We start from the raw sequence: 19,608 nt of genomic DNA, 5'->3' as shown, positions 1-19,608 counted from the left end.
GGTCTCAAAGCTCTTTGTTTCTTTCTTATCACAAACCAAACTAGTCCCCCTCTAACACCCCCTCCTCCACCTGGCAGAACTTCTCACTCTCAATAACTTCTCCTTTGACACATCCAGGTTTCGCCAAGTCAAAGAAATAGCCATGTGTATCGCATTTGTCCCAGCTATGCCTGCCTTTTTGTTGGCTACATGGAGCAATCCATGCTACCATCCTACACAGGCAAAGCCCCTCAATTCTTACTCCACTACTTTTTTAAAAAATTTTTTTATTTTTCACACCATAAACCACATTGACCATGATACATTGATGACTATTTTGTTGCTGCCTCATGCACCAATGATAAGCTTGTCAATTTTATTCATTTTGATGGCAACTTCCACCCCGACCTCAAATTCACTTTGTCCACCTCCGGAGACACTCTCCCCTTTCTTGATCTCTGTCTCCATCTTGGGAAACAAACTTTCTACAGGCATTTTCTACAAACGTACCAGCTCCCACAATTATCTCGACCACTCAACTCAGTCTTTATCAACATCTCCTCCATTTCCTGCACATCTGCCCTGATTCCCTCTGCCTCAAGATGCAACAAGAACAGGATTCTCATGGTAACCTATCACCCCACCACCCTCCAGATCCAACATTATTCTCCAGAATTTCTATCGCCTACAATATGAACCCACCACCAGACACATCCTCCCCTCTTCGTCTTCCACAGGGACTGCTCCCTCCATGGCTCGTCCACACCTCCATTCCCATATCGCCCCTTGGTCCTCTCCCGTGACTGCAGGAAATGCTACACTTGTACCCACACCTCCTCCTTCACCATCATTCATGGCCTGCAAACAGTCCTTCCAAGTAAAGCAACCCTTCACTTGTGAATCTGCAGGGGTCATTTACTGCATCTGGCGCTTGTGTTGTGGCCTCCTCAACATCAGAGGGACTGGACGCAGACTTAAGAGTTCACTTCATTGAGCTCCTTTGCTCTGTCTGCATCAATGACAGGTATCTCCCAATGGCCAACAACTTTAATTTTGCACCCAACTCCTGCGCCGACATGTCTGGCCTTGGCCTTATACACTGCCAAACCAGGGTCACTTGTAAATTTGAGGAGCAACACCTAATATTCTGTCTGAGCACTTTATAACCAGATGGCATTAACATGAACTTCTGCTTGTCCATTCCTTGTTCTCCTTTCCTCCAGCTCTCCGCTCCCTTCCCTCTCCATTCACAGAGCTATCCCCCTCAACCCATTTTGTCTTGAGTCCTACCTCGTTATCCACCTATTACATCTTGGCCTGTGCTCCTCCTCTAGCCCCAAGCTCCCATTATTTTATTCAGGTGCCCATCTAGATTTTGCTCATACCTTGAAGAAAAGCTCAGACCTGAAAAGTTGGTTATCTATCTTTATCTTTGCTATATAAAGTATGCTGATTGAATGCTGAGTTTCTGCAGCACTGTGGTTTCACTATGCAACAAAGTTTGATGGCTCTTGCATCATTTTCCATTGCAAAGCCAGCAGTTACCACCAGATGTCCAAGTGCAACAGTGAAATTCATACAAAGTCATGCAACATTAGCCAAGGGGTTGTCGTGCTAACTCATACTGCTTGTATCCAAGATCAGGGGATTTACTGTAATAGCTGCGAATAGAAGTCAAAGAAGCTTGGAGTAATTTTTACTCCAACATATTTCTGGAATTACTGTATTACGGAAAAGAATGACAAAAGGTATTGGAGCACGAGTCTGCTGTCCTTTCTCAGCCAACCCTGTCTGGTGACAATGAAGAGACTGAACCTTCTACATCAAGAGCTGATTGATGTTGTTTAAGGACTTTGGTAGTCTCCTCCAAACATTTTGTAGTAATGCCCACTAACTGAAGAAATAAGAACATCTACCTTTGCTGCCATACCAGCCTCATAAAATGCTTTGTCAGCAGGGATGACATCTGTATGTCGTAGCAAGGAGATGGATAATTTTGCTGCAATCATGTCCTGAAAAAAGAATCATTTGATGTTTAAATGACTAATAGGTTAATCAATTTTAGTCAGTCCTGTGACTGCAAACAAGGTCAACACTGGTGAACTAACTTTGTAAAAGGTCATTTGTATTTTGTTCCTTCAAACATTCAATTTCCAAGTATATGAAGAAGATAAATGAATCCATTGTAACCATTAATTGTACCAGACTGCTCATTGGACATTTGGTTCATTTATAATTAGCATATTAACAATAGATCATACATTGGCACTTAATAACCTGTTAAAATAATCACAGAGAACTATTGACTTGTAGATGATTAAAAACCATCTTGCTTAACAATAATGTATATACAGAACAATGGAATACATAACAACCTTACCCAAAATATAAAAATAATAAATAGTTTATGAATTATTGAAAACTCATCTTTAAATCAGTGCATCCACAAGAAAATGCCATCGTGCCATGATCGGGTGACACAAGAACCTTTCACAAACTTACCAGCTGACTGACTCCCAGTGATGCTGCACGAGTGGTATAATAGTGTGCAATCAGGAGCATTTGTTCAAATTCTTCATGAGAAGCAGAATGAGCCTCTGAAGATTTAACCAGATTTTCACACTAGAAAATTACAAGAAAATCCAAAAAATTAAATACGACATTTGCCAACAAAGTAAATCAAACTGAAAAGATTGTGGAATTACACAAAGAATTGGAAGAGATAATACCCAAAGGATGAAAAAAATAACATCTCAGGTTGTTGTAGTGATTGTAAGAGCTTTAGAGTTGGCGTAAAAGTATATTCAATCCCTGTTTAGAACATGACAGCACAGAAACAGGCCCCTCTGGTCCTTCTAGTCTGTGCTGAACTATTATTCTGCCCTATCTCACTGACCTGCGTCTAGTTCATTTCCCTCCAATCCATGTAGTTGCCAAATTTTTCTTAAATGTTAAATTTGAGCCCACATTCACCTACTAAGATCTTACAGTAAAAGTCCAATAATTTGGATGCCAGAGATCCAGACCACATGATAATCTGGACTGTCAAAATTTTAAAATTTGGCAGACTTTGTGTGTGTATGCGTGCATTAGTGTCACAGATGTACAACGGCAACAAGTGACCAACAGGCAATCTCAAAGAAATTCATTTGTATACTATATTTTTCTTTTCCAATGTCCATTTTTAAACATAATTTCAAGCAATACATGCTTTTTTTTGTAGTGAAAAAAATTTATATTTACATTTTTGTCAAGTGTTGACTTTATTTTTCTTTAAAACTGCTCATTTTGAGAAGTGAAGCATGCTGTATATGCTAATGAATAAACTATCAAAATTTACATGTTCATCTTTTATTCCTCTTTAAATTTGAATTTTAAAAGTACTGCCTGAAAATCCCCAAGCAGTCCAGATTTTTGGACTTTTACTGTACAACAGTCTGAAGGATCTCAAGTGCAGATATTCCAAAGATATCAAATGGAAAAATTATAATTTGGTTTCAAACTTTAGAATCCCTCTGAATCCTAGCAGACATATACAAATGTAGCTCGTAGTGGAAGTCTGCAATTAATTTACTATAAAAAAAAATCACAACCATCTCTCATCAAAATTTCTGAAAACTTAAACTACTTTATATGAAGACAAAATTTATTTATCCTTTTTTATAAATAAATCTGACCACAATCTCACTTTCTCGCATATTATCCCTAGTCTCTTTTCTTCATCTTTTGTGTGTGAAGTTCAAATGTTATTTTATGCCCAGGAAAAAAAAATGTTTATTCTAAAATTGGCATTTCCTTCCAATAAAGATTTAGAATTTGGATCCTTCAATTTTTTTCAGTGTAATTTTTGAAAAGCCTTTGTGGTGAATGTCTGCCAAGCTGCCTGTCTCCTCCCTCTGGCAAGCCTTGCTGTACTAACATTGGCTGTGCATTATCTCTACTGTTAAGGACACTCCCCTTGGATATAACTGTATATGCACATCTGTTGTCTTTCATTATTGTACCATGAGTTTCTACTAATAAAAGCCATGATTATTGTTTGACCACATCGTCCTTGTCAACTTCATCAACTGGCACTTCAGCTTTGATGTCAAAACTGTTGGAAACTAAAGAAAAATATTCCTCAAAACCAACTGACTGAAATAGCCTGAGAAAATAAACATACCAGTCATGTATAAATGACATAACCAAAATATAGAGATTCAAGATTCCTTTATTAACATATACTTAAATACACAAAATGTCCTAACTTTTATATGCCCGTAAAGGCATACAAAGAATCCCTGCTAGTTCTGGAGCCCCGACCAAGAAAAGAAAGAGTGTCCATGAATCCCACCGCCTCCCCAATGCTACTGCCTCATGTGCTCACATAACCTCTGTAGCAACATGAACCTGAGTGCTGGATATCCAAGCATCCTCCTTGAAGCCTGATACAATTAGGAATCTGTTACTGCCCGAGATCCTTTGGAAGCCCAACTTGCCATCAGTACCCTCTAGAGTCCCAGTCCCAATACCAGGTTTCCACAAGCCCATCTCTGCAGGAAGCTTGCAATCTGGCATGAGTCCTTCAGCTACTGAGCCCCTTGCTAGTCCAATGTGGTGGTCTTCAAAGTCTTCTGTCAGGCTTCTTCTTCATGGGGTGGTGCTCTTCTGCTTTGATGACCTGCACTGCTTCATTGCTCCCCCAGTGCCCACTACCCATGGAAAATTCACTTTTGAAGAAATGGAACCTATCCTTAGCATACCACTTCCAGTGATGAGTACATTCTAAATACTTCGCAAAAATTTTTTTTGTTGTATTATGTAAACATTCTATTCTATTCCAAGCAAAAAAATCCTGAAAACATTCTTCAGTTTCACGTTGTGAAACCTTAGTGCTTTGGTTGTAAACATTATTTACATTACATTGTGAATTATTTAAGTTCAGATTTACTATAATATATTATTTGGCCTCAAGCAAAGTTGATTTAAAATGTAGATATACACTTGGTACAGAAGCCATTTTTTTTCTCAATTTGACAAGTTCAAAATGGCTTCATATTTATTCTTAGAAAAGCTCAAGTATTTCCATCCTCGTATCTTGGAAAATCCTGACAACACTAATGTTACAAGATGCCTGCCCAAGCAAGGATTAAGATTAACTACACACCAAATCTCAGAGCAGAATTTTGTTTTTTGTTGCTCTGGTCCTGATTGACTGATTTGAAGCTATCCAACTTCTTTCCATGTAAAAAGCACAGAATTCAAATCCAAAAATTAAAACTACATCCATCTGTATTTCTATCACCATTCTAGAATACAAATACTCCTTCACATCCAGATATCTGTCATAAATCCCAATTTGATTCATTTTTTCCAGATACAAAATTAAGTTTATGCTACACTAACCAGATTGAAGAGTACATTCCGAAGATCAGCCCATGTCCTGTAGGCATCTGCACTGTTAATATCAGGCATGTTTATAACATCCATGAAAATCCGTTTGTATATATTGAAATTCTGAAAGTGAAAAATAAAGTGAACATAAAAAAAATCCAGAATACTCAAAATTATTCCCCTTTTAAGATCATTCCCATTTCCCAAAGAATGTACAGCGTCAGGAAAGGTCATTGTGATCTGTTAGAATAAGTACATAGCTACAATTTAAAAAAAAAAATCACAGGCAACTCCTAACTCTGCTAATGCTTTTGACTGCAGAACAGCTCATTTAAATGAGCAATCTATCTTTCAACAACAAGGACCCTGGTTAGTGTTCAGGTAGGCAAATATCAGGGACCTTGGAAGTTATCCAGCTCCAGCTGATGGATGGCATCAAGTTTGTGGACAGTTTTGTGAATGGAAAATAATTGATAGCTGGTAGGTTAACAGACTGGGTATGGGGGTGCAGATGAGAGGGAAGAGAGGAGATATGCAGGAGGAGAACAGTGAATTAATGTTTAGAATTGATTTATTAATGCAGAGGTAACCATGTTAACTGGATGCTAAAAGAAATGTCACCACTATTTGTCTGATTTTGCTGGTTATAACGTCCATGATGGATGCTTTAACCAGCAGGTCATATCCACATTAAAGTAGTCTTGTATAATAATCTATAGCCCAGTTCATAAATTAAATTGGTCACACAGAGATCAAGGAGACATATAATTCTTTGATTTTTAACCTGTTCCACTACTTTTTGCTGTGGTTGGAGAATTTATTTCTCTTTTTGTGTCACTATGCCATTTCAGATCAGGCCACTGCCTGGAGACTGGCTACGGGGCGGATCCGAAATCTTGAACTTACCATTTCAGACTGTGGCTGAAAAAGGCTGCTCCAGTGTTCCTTTCAAAGGAGAGACACCTCGTAGCGGCCACCACATCCCTGTGGAGGTGGTCCGACTAATGCCATAGCGCCACCCGTCATCAATATGCTGCAGAGCAATGGTTCCCAGAACAGTTCCAGCTGTGTGGGGGATTATGGGTTGGGAAGATAGCCACTTTTTGAGCTGCAGACAGTGGCCCAAAGGCCAAAGCGGCCCAGTGTGGCTGTCCCAGCACCGGCCACCACCCCGACTGTTCCCGCTGCCCCAATGATCCCCGAGGGCTCCCCGCTGCCCCGACTTGGAGGGAGAGGGATGAATGGGGAGATGGGTCACAGGCTGATGGCATCATCAGCCCGCCCCCAAACAGCCGCCTAGCGCAGCTGCCAATTCAGATTGATCGGCGGAGGGCTACGCTGCGGAAATTATCCCTCTTGGAGAGGGGTTAGATTATGCGGCTCAGGAACTGCCTCTGCACATTCAGAGTGGTAGGTTTATATGTGTTTTGGTGGATTTTTTTCACCTTTACATCCTGAGTTTTTGCCTATCTGAAATGGCCTACTTACTATCAAGCTACATTGACTCATTCTGACTGATCTATAATATTTTAACTGGTCTATAATATGCAGTTAAGTCTTAACTATTTTTTAAAATAACAAGACAAATTTGTTTATCAGTTGATTTGGAGAAGCCCCTTACAGTTAAAGAGATGTCTGGCAAATGAAAGACTATTAAAAGAAAGATATGGAGACTTCAGGGAAGGGCAAAGTTGACAAAGTTAGAGAACCCTGGATGGCCAGAGATATTGATCATCCAGTAATTCAGGTAAAACATATAGGAGTTTTTCTTGAAAAGTTTGCTGTATGAAATTAATCTCATTAATTTCACTTACTTGTGTATTAGCAGGAGCACCATGTTGAACGTACAGATTTAATGCCTTTTCTGAATGACCTTCTTTGATAAGATGTGTAACATACAGTGCCACATACTTGTGAAGAATTTTGTAGTTCTAAAACAGAGTCCAATTATATATGTTTTAGCATGTGTAATCAATTTTCAACACTCAATTTACAGAAAATACCTTACTGTATCTTCAGATATTTGTTTCTGATTATGCAAAAAAATACAATGATTTATATCATAGGAACAAACTATGTGATCTCAATGGACAAAGCCATTCCTTTTATCCTGTTGGTCTTACAATTCCCTCAGTACAAACAGAAGCTTCCTGAGGAGGAACTTAAAACTATTATTATCATTCTCACATTCCAATTTCATAACATTATTTTAAGTTGGCTCAGAATTTCAAAAAATAATGCTGATATTTCCCTCATTCAGTATTAAAATGGACAACATCTGACAGCAACTTCTAGGCTGCAGATATACATTGTTAATTGTCGAAATTCATGTTTTTGTTCTTCCACAAGGGTCACTTTAATTGGCCCTATTAATATCCAAATTACCAAGAACTTGTTGCTTCTACCCATTAGTTCTGCATTTAAAATGACTGAAATAGTTAGGGCTGGTACATCTAGTAGTGAAATTATATATTTTTTAAATCACTGCTCTACAAGTTCTTTAATCCTGAATGATTAAAGTTACAGGTGATTCACTGCCTCAGAAGAAATGCACTGGACAGAATATGATTTTTTTAGAAAATGTTTCCATTTCTTCTTACTCTCTTTCTTAATCCCATCTCCATCTCCCAATTTTAGCTTCACTTTCTGATAACTAATGAAATCAAGTTTATATTTCCTGTGATATTCTTCCTCAGATATAGCAGAGCTACCCTAGTGAGGGTTCTTCAGGCTGACTGGCTGAAGGGTTCATTAATTCACTGTAGATGAGGTTACACCAAAGCAGGATCAGTTTGCAGGATATTTGCACTGACAGCCTGCAGAAGTCTTGGGCAGTGTCAGTGAAGTGAAGTGTTGGTTTCCTACCATCAGGAAAATCTGGGCAACTGATACCCTCCACCGTATCACTTATAATGGTTTCAAATAGCAACAGCACAACAAAATTTGTATCATAAATCAATGATAACGACACTGGATTTTTTATGCATTTGTGGTGGAAAATCTTGCCAGTTAAAGTGCCTTTACCTTATTCAAAGTTTCACATAATAGAACATTTTATCAAAGCTATTTATGACTACTTTGCAAATCACAAAAAAGTTATTAATTGAACAATTTTAATTGTGCATTATGAAACATATCAATTGATGCTTACTTAGTTTTTCAAATGTCCTTCAAACACAATAATTAATGATTATTAACAATATTTTCCATTCAATATGCAATGTAAGTATTAGAGAAATTAATACTATTAAACATTAAGTTCATGAACAGCACCAAGCTACTTTACAATTTATTCAGGTTATTTACACAAGGACAATTTAACATTGTATAAAAATTCATGTTAAAATATCTAAGAGATACTGAAAGACTGAACGGCAACAGTATTGAAATAGGTGTGAAATTTTCGCTAAAGATATCAAAAAGCACCTGCAAATAAATAGCTGACCGCATTCTCAGAACTTGCATGTTCATGCAGAAATCTGAACATGTAGGCAGTCATGCAGAGAAATGCAAACTACAGTAAAATCATCATTATCCGGAATTCAATTGACTGGAAACTCAACCAACCAGCAAAAAAAATTGAGGAAACAAATAAATAAATTGAACAAACAAGACTAGGGAGATGGATCCTGCAGGGGAACACTGAGACTTCATTGGACACACGCAGGTTTGCCCCGCTGAACAGGAAATGCCCCTCAATGTGTGCGCATTCTTTTTTCTGTTGCCACTTGCATGGAGGTAAGTCAAGTTGTCAGCATGAGAAAAGTGCACCAAGGGCTTGACTGGGACACTGGTGTGGAGGTGAGTCAGGTGTGCTGAGGGCCTGACCAGGATACTGGTGTGGATGTGGGTCAGGTTGCGTTGAAGGCCTAACCAGGACACAGGCATGGAGGTAAGTCGGGTTGTGCTGACGCCTGACCTGAATAGTTGCGTGGAGTTGCGTCAGTTTGCACTGAGGGTCTGATAGGGACACCAGGATGAAGAGCTGGCCGATGCTACTCGCCGCTGGGGCGACTCTCCCAAAGTATCCTTGCCAAGGCTTTATTAGTACGGGTTCATCCATAAACTTCAGGGAAGGGGTTAATTATGAGGGTGGCACTGTTAGCATAACATTGTTATAATGCCAATGACTGGGGTTCAAATTTAAATTTAAATTTTGTAAGTTACAGCAATTAACGATTAAAGTGAATGCAATTTTGATTTTTTTTTCATATTATTTCACATTTTGCACTGCCTTTTGATATTTATACAGTGTATTCTTCATGCAGGTGTATTAGTTCAGCATTGGAAGAATAAGGAAGTACTCGAGATGGCAGAGGCCGACAGCATCGAATCCACACTGCTGAAGATCCAACTGCGCTGGGTAGGTCACGTCTCCAGAATGGAGGACCATCGCCTTCCCAAGATCATGTTACATGGCGAGCTCTCCACTGGCCACTGTGACAGAGGTGCACCAAAGAGGTACAAGGACTGCCTAAAGAAATCTCTTGGTGCCTGCCACATTGACCATCGCCAGTGGGCTGATATCGCCCCAAACCGTGCATCTTGGCGCCTCGCAGTTCGGCAGGCAGCAACCTCCTTTGAAGAAGACCGCAGAGCCCACCTCACTGACAAAAGACAAAGGAGGAAAAACCCAACACCCAACCCCAACCAACCAATTTTCCCTCGCAACCGCTAAAATCGTGTCTGCCTGTCCCGCATCGGACTTGTCAGCCACAAACGAGCCTGCAGCTGACATGGACATTACCCCTCCATAAATCTTCGTCCGCGAAACCAAGCCAAAGAAAGAAGGAAGAATAAGTCTCAGTCAACTGGAAAATTCACATTTCTGGCACCATGATCCCTATAGGTGCTGAAAAGTGGGTATGTTTGGTGGCACAGTTGACATAGTAGTTAGTGCAACACCTTTAAAGCGCCAGTGATTGGGGCCCGAGTTCGAATCCCGCACTGTCCATAAGGAGTTTGTACATTCTCCCCTCTGCGTGGGTTTTCTCCGGGAGCTCCGATATCCTCCCAATGTTCGAAACATACCGCGGTGTAGGTTAATTGGGTGTAAATTGGGCGGAATGGACTCATAGGCCAAAATGGCCCACTACCATGCTGTATGTCTAAATTTAAAATTTAAATATTAGGTTGATACATTTCCACAAAATTTTAAGTTTAAAACCTATAATGGAACTTGAGTCCATGACATTCTAATGCTAAGGCAATAGTTGTGCAAAAATTAAATTTTAACAGTAAAATATATGTAACTTGAATAATTCTACTCCACCTGCTTATTAGCAGTTTCTATACATTTTTCCCATTGTCCACGCTCAACATATATGTCAAGAGCTGCTATCACATCCACTCCAACCAGCTGTGTGCATAAAAAGAAAATAGGGTTTAAATATATATTCATTACATGAGAGAATATCATTCAAAGCTAGAGAAATGATCATCAACTTACCAGACTACATTTTGCTTGTGAACCCAAAAGACTTCTTTTAGGGGAATTTACAAAATACTTAAACCCAACATTACCCCATTTACTTTTTTAGATCACAATTTTGTAAATCAGACAAATGGCAATGGGATCACAAAGAGAAATTACACTTTTTCCTGCAATCATACATTTTTGATATAGTGTCTATTCTCTATAATTATTTGGTTTATCACTTCCTGTCACAACACTACAAGGTTAGCATTCCTCCAAAACTATAGCACTATTCCCAAGGTCAAGAAAGATTGAAAAATGATGTTCAGAGTTTGCAATTTCCTTTTTTTTTTCATGAAAATAAAATGCATATCATCAAGGTTTGGTGATTTGCCACAAAGATACTAAACCTATTGCTGATTTGTTTTTTTCCTAAGTTTATCTAATCCAGTATCTTTCTACTTAATTGCAGAATCAACACATCAAGAACAATTCCAAAGTATTCATTATGAACTTTGCCTTTATCCTCCACCTCCATTTACAGGTTACCAATAAGTTTTACTAAGTTAGACACTTTCTCTTTATAACACTTCTCAGGATCTTCTTCACTTTTATTCACCAGCACCTTTCCATGCCATCAGTTTGATTTCCAACAGTTCCCATACTTTCTGTGGTCTTTGGTTCTCACTTGGTGACATTAGCTTCTCTTTCATGCCTCATCTTGCCCTTTATGAACCTTGTCATCCAAATGGTCCTAACCTTGTAATTTACTGTATATCTTGAAACATTTAAGATTTTACTTTGAATGTGCTTCACGGTTGATTTATATTCATATAGCTAGCTCAATTCCATTTTTTGCTCAGTTTTATACTCATCTTACACTTGTTTTATAATTGTCCTCTCCCATAACAATGCGAAATGCAATTGTATTATAATCACAACCAGAAAATGATCTTCTGCTAATATTCCTCACTTTACACTGTTTCATTCTCTGAAAATAAATACACAATTACTATCTCTCTCCCACCAATCCCCTTTTGCTGATGTTATTGCATACTGGGTAAAAATTGTCATGTACATATTTCAGGAATTCCACGCACATCTTCTACCCTGACTGTTCAGACATTAATATTTGGATATTTATCACTTCAATAACACCTCTTTAAACATCTTACAGTGCCTTCCATAATGATTGAAACAAAGATACGCTTTTCCTTTATTTGCCCCTCTGCTTCACAGTTTTAAATTTGAAATCAAACAATTCACATGTGATTAAAGTGCACATTCCAGATTTTATTCAAGGTTATTTGTAGACATTTGATTTGACTATGTAGAATTACAGCACTTTTTATACATAATCCCCTCATTCAGGGCACCATAATGTTTGGGACATTTGATTTCACAGGTGTTTGTGAGTACTCAGGTATGTTTAATTGCTTTGAGAGCTAGGCCTGCATCCAAGCTTTTGGTCAACTTTGGAGTCTGTAGTTGCCATTTTTCAATACGAGGATCAGAGTTGTGCCAATGAAAGTCAAGATCCCAAGGCTGTAAACAAGACTAAAACTATAAGAGACATCGCCCAAATATTAGGATTATCAAATTCAACTCTTTGGGACATCATTAAGAAGAAAACGTGTACTGGCAAGCTCCGTAATTGCAGAAAGACTGCTAGGCCAGGGAAGACCTCTACTGCTCATGGAGAAGAATTCTCATCATAATGAATAAAAATTCCCAAATGCCCGTCCAACAAATCAGAAACACTCTTCAGGACGAAGGTGCGGCTGTTTCAAGAACAGAAATACAGAGGCTACACTGCAAGATGCAAATCATTAGTTAGCCACAGAAATAGGATGGCGAGATGACAGTTTGCCAAGAAGTATTTAAAACCATACAGCGGCCCCAGTCCGGGCACAGGGAGAGCAGCAGCGGCCCCGGCCCCGGTCCGGGCGAAGGGTAGACGGCGGCGGCCCCGATACGGGCAGGAGCAAGGGGGAGACGGCGGCCCCAGCCTCGGTTGAGTGAGGCAGGCGGAGGCCCCGATACGGGCAGAGAGTGGGAGGCGGCGGCCCCAGTCCGGGCACAGGGAGAGCAGCAGCGGCCCCGGCCCCGGTCCGGGCGAAGGGTAGACGGCGGCGGCCCCGATAAGGGCAGGAGCAAGGGGGTGACGGCGGCCCCAGCCTCGGTCGAGAGAGGCAGGCGGAGGCCCCGGTCCGGACAGGGAGTGGGAGGCGGCGGCCCCAGTCCAGGCACAGGGAGAGCAGCAGCGGCCCCGGCCCCGGTCCGGGCGAAGGGTAGACGGCGGCGGCCTCGATCCGGGCAGGAGCAAGGGGGAGGCGGCGGCCACGGCCTCGGTCGAGTGGGGCAGGCGGAGGCCCCGATCCGGGCAGAGAGTGGGAGGCGGCGGCCCCAGTCCAGGCACAGGGTGAGCTGCGGCGGCCTCGGCCCCGGTCCGGGCAGTATGGACCGACCTAGGAGGGGAGGCAGGCCCCTCCAGCCCAGGTAAGAAACCTGCATAGGAGAAGGCCACTCCGATATAAAACCTACGACCCAAGGACCTCGCTGCCACGTCCCAGCTTGCTTGGCCACGGCACACGAACCATGGGTGTAAAGGGTGGGGCCAGTACTGCGCGCACTGCACTCCACCTAAAAGCTCCTTTGCGCAGGCCCGAGGACAGGTCCACGTCCTCCCCCTCCACGTCCTCCCCCTCCACGTCCTCCCCCTCCACGTCCTCCCCCTCAAAAGATGCTCACAAACTCAAGCTAGCATGCTGGAACATCAGAACCATGCTAGACAAGGCTGACAGCCACCGACCTGAACGTCGGTCTGCCCTCATTGCACATGAACTCCTCAGACTTGACATCGACATAGCCGCTCTCAGTGAAGTCCGCCTGGCAGATGTAGGCAGCCTCCAAGAACGCGGCGCGGGCTACACACTCTACTGGTCTGGCAAGCCTTCGGATGAACGACGCCTATCTGGTGTAGGCTTCATGGTCAAGAGCTTCATTGCCTCCAAACTCGAAAACCTTCCGACAGGCCTCTCGGACCAAATCATGTCCATGCGACTCCCCCTTCAAAACAAGCGTCACATCACCCTCATCAGTGTCTATGCTCCAACCCTCCAGGCGGAACCAGCAGAAAAGGACAAGTTCTACACCGACCTGCGCAACCTCATCCAACGCACCCCTACAGCCGACAAGGTTGTCATCCTGGGCGACTTCAACGCTCGTGTCGGCAAAGACTCAGAAACCTGGCCAGGAATCCTGGGCAAGCATGGCGTCGGCAAGTGCAATGACAATGGGCGCCTCCTGTTGGAGCTCTGCGCAGAACAGCGGCTTGTCATTACAAACACCCTTTTTCAGCAGAGGGACAGCCTTAAGACCACCTGGATGCATCCCCGAATAAACACTGGCACCTCCTGGACTACATCCTGGTGCGAGAAAGTGACAAACGAGATGTGCTCCACACCAGGGTCATGCCTAGCGCGGAATGCCACACTGACCACCGGCTGGTTCGCTGCAAGCTCAACCTTCACTTCAAGCCAAAGCCCAGGAACAATAAAGCCCCCAGAAAGAGGTTCAATGTTGGAAACCTGCAGTCAGACAAAGCGAGAGGAAACTTCCAGGCAAACCTCAAAGCAAAGCTCGACGATGCAACCCGCCTCACGGACCCGTCCCCTGAAACCCTCTGGGATCAGTTGAAGACTACCATACTGCAATCCACTGAAGAGGTACTGGGCTTCTTCTCCAGGAAAAACAAGGACTGGTTTGACGAAAACAGCCAGGAAATCCAGGAGCTGCTGGCAAAGAAGCAAGCTGCCCACCAGGCTCACCTTACAAAGCCGTCCTGTCCAGAGAAGAAACAAGCCTTCCGTCGCGCATGCAGCCATCTTCAGCGCAAACTCCGGGAGATCCAAAATGAGTGGTGGACTAGCCTCGCCAAACGAACCCAGCTCAGCGCGGACATTGGCGACTTCAGGGGTTTCTACGAGGCTCTAAAGGCTGTGTATGGCCCCTCACCCCAAGTCCAAAGCCCGCTGCGCAGCTCAGACGGCAAAGTCCTCCTCAGTGACAAGATCTCCATCCTCAACCGATGGTCAGAACACTTCCAATCCCTTTTCAGTGCCAACCGCTCAGTCCAAGATTCCACCCTGCTCCAGCTCCCTCAACAGCCCCTAAGGCTAGAGCTGGATGAGGTTCCCACCCTGGATGAGACATATAAGGCAATCGAACAACTGAAAAGTGGCAAAGCAGCAGGTATGGATGGAATCCCCCCAGAAGTCTGGAAGGCTGGCGGCAAAACTCTGCATGCCAAACTGCATGAGTTTTTCAAGCTTTGTTGGGACCAAGGTAAACTGCCTCAGGATCTTCGTGATGCCACCATCATCACCCTGTACAAAAACAAAGGCGAGAAATCAGACTGCTCAAACTACAGGGGAATCACGTTGCTCTCCATTGCAGGCAAAATCTTCGCTAGGATTCTACTAAATAGAATAATACCTAGTGTCGCCGAGAATATTCTCCCAGAATCACAGTGCGGCTTTCGCGCAAACAGAGGAACTACTGACATGGTCTTTGCCCTCAGACAGCTCCAAGAAAAGTGCAGAGAACAAAACAAAGGACTCTACATCACCTTTGTTGACCTCACCAAAGCCTTCGACACCGTGAGCAGGAAAGGGCTTTGGCAAATACTAGAGCGCATCGGATGTCCCCCAAAGTTCCTCAACATGATTATCCAACTGCACGAAAACCAACAAGGTCGGGTCAGATACAGCAATGAGCTCTCTGAACCCTTCTCCATTAACAATGGCGTGAAGCAAGGCTGTGTTCTGGCACCAACCCTCTTTTCAATCTTCTTCAGCATGATGCTGAACCAAGCCATGAAAGACCCCAACAATGAAGACGCTGTTTACATCCGGTACCGCACGGATGGCAGTCTCTTCAATCTGAGGCGCCTGCAAGCTCACATCAAGACACAAGAGCAACTTGTCCGTGAACTACTCTTTGCAGACGATGCCGCTTTAGTTGCCCGTCCAGAGCCAGCTCTTCAGTGTGTGACGACCTGTTTTGCGGAAACTGCCAAAATGTTTGGCCTGGAAGTCAGCCTGAAGAAAACTGAGGTCCTCCATCAGCCAGCTCCCCACCATGACTACTAGCCCCCCCACATCTCCATCGGGCACACAAAACTCAAGTCGGTCAACCAGTTTACCTATCTCGGCTGCACCATTTCATCGGATGCAAGGATCAACAACGAGATAGACAACAGCCTCGCCAAGGGAAATAGCACCTTTGGAAGACTACACAAAAGAGTCTGGAAAAACAACCAACTGAAAAACCTCACAAAGATTAGCGTATACAGAGCAGTTGTCATACCCACACTCCTGTTCGGCTCCGAATCATGGGTCCTTTACCGGTATCACCTATGGCTCCTAGAACGCTTCCACCAGCGTTGTCTCCGCTCCATCCTCAACATTCATTAGAGCAACTTCATCTCCAACATCGAAGTACTCGAGATGGCAGAGGCCGACAGCATCGAATCCACGCTGCTGAAGATCAAACTGCGCTGGGTAGGTCACGTCTCCAGAATGGAGGACCATCGCCTTCCCAAGATCGAGTTATATGGCGAGCTCTCCACTGGCCACCGAGACAGAGGTGCACCAAAGAAGAGGTACAAGGACTGCCTAAAGAAATCTCTTGGTGCCTGCCACATTGACCATCGCCAGTGGGCTGATATCGCCTCAAACCGTGCATCTTGGAGCCTCACAGTTCGGCGGGCAGCAACCTCCTTGGAAGAAGACCGCACTGTCAAAAGACAAAGGAGGAAAAACCCAACACCCAACCCCAACCAACCAATTTTCCCTTGCAACCGCTGCAACCGTGTCTGCCTGTCCCGCATTGGACTTGTCAGCCACAAACGAGCCTGCAGCTGACGTGGACATTACCCCTCCATAAATCTTCGTCCGCAAAGCCAAGCCAAAGAAAATTTAAAACTGTCTGCAGAATTCTGGTAAAGGTCTTGTAGACAGATGAGATCAAGATTAACCTGTATCGGGGAGGCGTGGCAAGATGGCGTAGAGGTCAGACGTGTGATCCCACCCTTCCTCAGCTAGTTTTTTGTATCCATTTTTAAAGTTTATAAGTGATCAAAAGTTGTATTTTTACTTTTTAGAACTTTAATGGGTCATAATGGCTACTAATGTAAAAAAAAAGAAAGCTCAATTGCAGAAAAAAATACCCTTTAAGAGTGCTGAAGAATTGAGGCCTACCTGTTCAACTGAAGACATGGAGTCTATTTCCAGAATTCCTAAGGCACAGAGGACCCCTGCCCAGCTAAGTATGATGCTGGCATCGATCCTGCTTTCGCAAGATGGTGCTGGCTCGACGACAAGCTGGGCCAGTGCCGAACCACGCGCCCATGTTGTCGGGCATCGTCGGGCATGCGTGGTGCCTCGAGAATTTGAGAGTTGCTGGATCGGGTGTGGGCTGTGGGGGGGCCCGAGCGGCGATGTCCCGACGTGGTTGGGGTGCTGTCGTCAGGTGTTCAAACCCGCAGCTGCACTGGAAAGGGACCGACAACATTTGAAGAGGATGAAGACTTACCTTTTCTGGGCAGTACGCAGGGACAACTGGAAGTGGAATCTAGAGAAGGTAGGCCTCAAAAAGAGGTACTGGAATCTGGAATGGAGTCTATGTGTGCTGTTTTGGAAGGGATTGCTTACCAAATGGATAATATGTTTAAACAAATGACTTGTGGATTTTTGGAAGTGACAACTAAAATGAATACTATGTCTGAAGATATGACTGCAGTTATGTCAATAAGTGTATCAAATCAGTGGATACAGTACAAGAAAATTAAAAAAAAATTGAAACAGCTTTTCTTGAATGTAAAAGTCAAGTTCCCCGTAGTAAGGAAAAAAATAGAGAAAGTGGAAGATTCTTTTGTGGATTGGGGAATTCAGAAGAAAGAATTATTGAAGAAAATTGATTCCTTGAAAAATCAAAGTAGGAGAAATAATGTGAAGATTGTGGGCCTTCCAGAAGATATTGAAGGTTCTGATCCAATAAAATAATTTTAAGAAATAGATTACTGAGATGTTGGGTAAGGAGTTTTTTTCCGGAAGGCCAAGAGCCAGACTGGGCACATAGAGCGTAGCAGAGGAAACCACTTCCAGGACAACCGCCGTGGGTGGTTTTAATTCGTTATCTGAAATATCAGGACAGAGAAATGATACTATGTTTGGCGGTGCAGAAGGCGCGACAAAGTCGAACTCCAATGATGACTCAAAATAACAGAGTATTCTTCTACGCGGATCTGAGTCAAGAAATTATTAGGTGGCGTCAGGAATTTAATTCGACTAAAGAAGTACTGTGGCGGAAGGGTTATAAATTTGCTTTTCATTACCCAGCAGTGTTAAAAGTCTATTATGGTAATTTTCAATCTCAATTTTTTGAAAATGACCATGATGCTTTAATTTTTGCTAATTCACTACCAGAGTTGTGAGGAAATGGTTGATCCTCACTGCCGTCGCCTAAAAGAAAGGCAAATGGAAATGGTAATGGGAATGGAAAGATTGGGAAAAATGGGAAGAACGGAAAGAAATAAGACCCAGAACAATCATCGGGACTGAAGTCAGTAGGTTGAATATGTTTGCTGTATTTGATTGTGTTGATGTGAATAATGTATTTCTGGCTGGGGGGGGGGGGGGGGGTGGATGGCACTGAAATTTATGTAGTCATCTGCCACTAGTGGGGTTTACCACACCCAGTTTTTTAAGGCATTACTACCTTTGGGTAGTTTTTTTTTTCTTTTTTTGGGGATAAATAAAGTTGTTTTTTAAAACCTTTTAGATATTTAAGGGGGGCAATAGTGACTTTAAGATATAATAAGGGGAATGATATTTTGTAGTGAGTGATTGTAATGTTAATTTCTAGGGATGTCTAATCTGAAATTCACAACTTTTAATGTTCAAGGGTTAAATAATCTGATTAAGTGAAAACAAGTTTTGGCTTATATCAAGAAAATGAAAATTGATATTGTTTTTTTACAGGAAACACATTTGACCGAAAAAGAGCATATCAAATTGAAGAGAGAGTTGGTCATGTGTTTTCTTCTTCATTTAATTCTAAGGAAAGAGATGTAGTGATTTTAATTCATAAAAACTTGCCTTTTGAATTGCAATCTATAGATGGATGGAAGTGTTGGGAGGGTTTTAAGGGTTAATTGTAAAATTTTTGCTGAATCTTGGACTTTGCTTAATGTTTATGCACCTAACGTAGACGATGAGCGTTTTATTTCTGATGCTTTTTTGATGTTAAATCAGGCTAATGAAAATATTTTGGTAGGGGGAGATTTTAATTGTGTTTTGGATCCTTTATTAGATAGATCTCCAAAAAGCATAAAGAAATCAAAGATGGCGATACAGATTGGGGCCTTGATGAAAGACTTAAATTTGGTGGATATTTGGAGAAGAGTCAATCCTACAGAGAAGGATTTCTCCTTTTATTCATCTCGACATGATTAATTTTCTAAAACAAATTTCTTTTCAGTATCGGCACATTTACATGGAAGAGTATTACAGACAGAGCATAAAAGTAGGGTTATATCGGATCATTCTTTATTATTTTTTTCTTGTGTAAGTTCAGAAGTGGTACGTTCATCTTATAGATGGAGATTTAACAAAATGTTGTTGAAAAAAAACAGAGTTTGTTGCTTTTGTTAAAGAACAGATTACTTTGTTTCTGACTGAGAATGCTAATTCAATAGATAGTCGTTTTGTGTTATGGGATACATTAAAAGCTTATTTAAGAGGGCAGATTATTAGTTATACTACTAAAGTTAA

At 42.3% G+C, this 19,608-nt stretch overlaps 1 protein-coding gene across 10 annotated transcripts in view; it reads right to left on the bottom strand.

Annotated features, from left to right (window-relative positions):
- Window positions 1–19,608, bottom strand: part of ift172 (intraflagellar transport 172) — a 226,881-nt gene that overhangs the window by 23,492 nt on the left and 183,781 nt on the right. For all 10 annotated transcript variants that reach the window (XR_011340510.1, XR_011340509.1, XM_069886606.1 and 7 more), the window contains 5 exons: window positions 10,628–10,714; window positions 7,170–7,286; window positions 5,368–5,478; window positions 2,482–2,601; window positions 1,896–1,991 (listed from right to left, as the gene is read on the bottom strand). Coding sequence is in view for 8 of the 10 variants with exons in the window: in XM_069886606.1 (XP_069742707.1) it covers window positions 1,896–1,991; window positions 2,482–2,601; window positions 5,368–5,478; window positions 7,170–7,286; window positions 10,628–10,714 (531 nt within the window). In the remaining 2 variants the exon portion in view is untranslated. The remainder of the gene's footprint in view (window positions 1–1,895; window positions 1,992–2,481; window positions 2,602–5,367; window positions 5,479–7,169; window positions 7,287–10,627; window positions 10,715–19,608) is intronic.

Source organism: Narcine bancroftii, chromosome 6, assembly GCF_036971445.1.
Source record: "Narcine bancroftii isolate sNarBan1 chromosome 6, sNarBan1.hap1, whole genome shotgun sequence".
Lineage (NCBI taxonomy): Eukaryota > Metazoa > Chordata > Chondrichthyes > Torpediniformes > Narcinidae > Narcine > Narcine bancroftii.
The sequence above is the reverse complement of the archived record's forward strand: the minus strand, read 5'-3'. Positions and strand labels throughout refer to the sequence as shown.